We start from the raw sequence: 3,585 nt of genomic DNA, 5'->3' as shown, positions 1-3,585 counted from the left end.
TCAACCCGGACGACTTCTAGTTCCACCAGTAATTAATACTGCGCCTGCCACGCGGCTGGAAGATCCTTTTCAACTCATCGGCACACATTCGCTCCAGACATCTCTGGAAATGAACGCCGTGTGTCGCCTCGTCATTCGCCATAAAGTTCAAGTTACCGTCGAGCCTCCTCAGGAATTTTCCCTCGTCAATATTCTTTGTCGAATATCTAAAACTACCCCGCGCTGGCTTCTTGCAATTACTCGAAAATTCATGTAATAAATACAGGCGATCAGAGGCAGAGTACCAGTATCTTAACTTAACATAACAGAAATCTTTTTCCAACTCTAACTCATTCGTCTATTAACATTTAAAATGTCTGGGAAGCCAGTACATCTATTCCTAACGAAGAAGTACAACCCCGTCGTCCTAATCGGCATCAACTCGTTCCTTGTCAGCATATCCTGCAGATATGTCCCTCTAGGCTCTGTCCACCTACCACCCCAGATCATGGATTTCGCGTTAAAATCACCGGCCACTAACAGCTTCGGAGCTCTTCTCCTACTGTCCCTTATCACCACCTCCAGTTCCCCTATGTATCCGTCAAACTCCTGCTTACTCGCATTGGGAGAACAATACCCACTGATACACATCGTGTCCTCCACTTTAATGCCGACCAATCCCTCCTTGCTAACCAATGCCTCACTTACCGCATGCCTTCCATTGAATAGGGTAACCCGTAGTGGTGCATCCCCGACCGTATTATTGCACCAATAGGGTGTATATACGGTTCGGAGTTGAATACTACGTCTACCCTATTCTCACATCCGCACTGCATTAATAACTCTTGTGCAAGCTTGCACCTATTTAGGTTTTGTTAAAGTATAAAGAGGATTCAGAAATACAAATAGTTTACTTTATTTCACACACAACAGCTATACATATATATGTCGGAGATGAAAGAACATCGGAGTCTTTGGAATTTTGGATAACCCCGCAACATCTAGTTGTAATCTAGAGTTTACTATAGCTGTAATTAAACAATTGTAGTTATTCAATCCGATTGTAATTGTTCGCGTGTTGTGATAATGAGCTTGGGCTCGAGGCGACAGCCAGTCGCCGAACGTAGCCGCGGTCACGGGATGACCGCTTTGTCTAACAAAGGTATGGTATAATTCTATAGCTCCCCTTAAAAGAAATACATGTGGCGGCACGCGACAGTAAACATTCCAACGATTTCTGTCCCGTGGCTCGCCACACGCAGACCCTGCGTGTAGCTCCTTCTTCTAGTAGCTTCTTCTGGTAGCTCCACCTTTGGCGCTTTCTTGCGCCTATCTCGCCTTTATCACTGTCCCGCAGAAGCTCCGGAACAGCCCTAGGTATGGTCGTCGGCCAACACCAATGAGATTATATTATTCACTGTAAACGTGTCGCCAACAACATTCTCCAGAGTGGTACGCTGGAATGCCCATCTTGGACACTTCAGTGGGCATGCTCAGCGTCATCTGAACACGCATCGCAATTTCAACATTTGTCAACGGTTTCCCTGTTAATCCTAACCCTGTACGTGTTGAAGATACCATGTCCAGTCAACAGCTGCATGGTATAGTGATCAATGTTTCTCTTCCTCTTCCGGAAGGTGGCTGCATCTTCAATCAACCTCCTCGTCCAATTATTCGCATTGGACTTAGTCCATTCCCTTCTCCACTCCTCCACCGCTTCTTCTTCGTACAGATGGAGCTCATTTAGGAGCACATCAGGACCACCGAGGTCTGGTCGAGCCAATTTCTTCCGAACCTCGTAGATTCTCCCTCGCCACCGGACCCTAATATGAATGGGCATGGTCCCAGTCAACACGCACAACGCCGCATGCGAAACCGTTCTGTAGGCCGTAGAGGTACTTATTAAAGCACTTCTCTGAGCCCTACAGAATTCGCCTACTGTCATGGTCTTACTAAACGTATCCACCCAGACCAGGGAAGTTGGTTAGTTGGTGTTTCAGCTATATCCATGGAGTCGTTTGTGGATTCTAGTATTGCGTATCTATTATAGGCAGTTACACCGCTTATCGACTGTTCGTTCTGGCTAGTGTTTGCGTTTGTTTTAACTGGTTCTAGTTTACGCTTTTTAACGTTTTTAGTGTCGATTGTTAGGAGGGATATATTGTCCTTTCGCCACGGAGGCGGTGGAGCGGTGCAGTTGTGGTTTTTCTCAAAAGAGTCTGGTCGAGATACTTGGGCCATCATCGATTTAGTTAATTCAATTTGAAATAACGAGTCGAGAGGCTATGATTCGGATCAGAGGTTAGCAGCGTTGAATTTTCAACTAGTTGGTTAAGAAACACTTGGATTGAGTCTGTTTCGATTCACTTTCGACGGGTGGGCGTCAGGTGTTTTTCTGTGAACTTCACAGGACACTAGACACACATCTGAACGCTTCAGCACTCAACAGGAAACTGTGACATGGAAATTGACCAATTAACAGCAACGTCAATTTCCCTCACATTCCGAACGAAGTCATCTCTCCACGAATCCGATGATCTCGCGTCCTTAGACACACCCCATCATAGTTTTCCTCTGCAGCATCTTCGCGACGGAAAGTCTTTCTCTCGTAAGGTCGTAATAGTGAGTTACTGAGCGTCTTTACGCTCGGTGGATATTCCACGTTTTAACAAAGAGTTAGTTTAGTTATACTTGTACCGTAGACAAGCAAGTTGAGTACAACTTGGACTTTGGAAGAAAGAGCATTTTGTTATCCCGTTGACCGTGGATTCGTTATTGAACCTAGGATCATTGTCATTAGCATCTCGAGTAACTAATTACTACGGCTTTTTGTCAAATTCTGTAATAATCATATTTGTACTAGTAAATATCTTCTCTATTGCATAACGACAATGTCTAATCCAAATGAAGATTCGTTACACGGCCCTAATCCTAATCATCATATAATAAATATAGATACAAGCATACAAATAAATTAAAATAAACGTTCCAGCAAGTGCTTTAAGGAGACTGTGATTTGCCGAAGTAAATCTATCTTCAAATAAACAGAGTTATCATGATTTAGGTCACGATTAAGGCAATATGTGTTGACCGATGTAGAACAAATTATTGGTTCTAAGACATCTTAAAGGGACATTAAGAGAAAATTGCTGGTTGACATTAGAAAAGGAAATAATACCGTCTGCTATGTTATTTACAAATAATATGTCAAACATCATTTTCTTAATTATTTATTAAGGAAGATTTATACGTTCACGATACTAAACATACTTTTGCATGAATATAACGAAAACTAAGACCGAGCATTCATGTCTATAAGAAAAAGTTCAGAATCATGATCTCGCGACATATTTCAAGGACATCGAAATCGATGACAAAATAGCTTTTCTTTTTATTAGCGAGGAGGGGAAAATACTTTTACGCATACCCAAAGACCGGCGTCTCCGGGTTATGTAGGACTCGGCAGATGACATCGCCATACCCACTAAAAACCCCTCCTCATTCTCCCTCTGCTACGGTACTCGAGGCACCAACCCGGTACAGTCATTCGACATTACTTCAGTTTGGCCTCTACACCACGTACCCAATCCTTTATCCTCTCTCCTC

At 43.4% G+C, this 3,585-nt stretch overlaps 1 protein-coding gene across 1 annotated transcript; it reads right to left on the bottom strand.

The window, feature by feature from the left end:
- Nucleotides 1–324: 324 nt before the first annotated feature.
- On the bottom strand, nucleotides 325–1,924 carry LOC117237241. Its single transcript, XM_033501005.1, has 2 exons — nucleotides 1,538–1,924; nucleotides 325–792 (listed from the first exon to the last, which is right to left on the bottom strand). Exons 1-2 carry the CDS (start codon nucleotides 1,922–1,924, stop codon nucleotides 325–327), a joined length of 855 nt encoding a protein of 284 aa, XP_033356896.1.
- Between the last annotated feature and the right edge of the window lie 1,661 nt (nucleotides 1,925–3,585).

Source organism: Bombus vosnesenskii, unplaced genomic scaffold (assembly GCF_011952255.1).
Source record: "Bombus vosnesenskii isolate JDL3184/JDL3185 unplaced genomic scaffold, Bvos_JDL3184-5_v1.1 scf7180000013363, whole genome shotgun sequence".
Taxonomy (NCBI): Eukaryota; Metazoa; Arthropoda; class Insecta; order Hymenoptera; family Apidae; genus Bombus; species Bombus vosnesenskii.
This window is presented reverse-complemented; position numbering and strand designations above follow the sequence as displayed.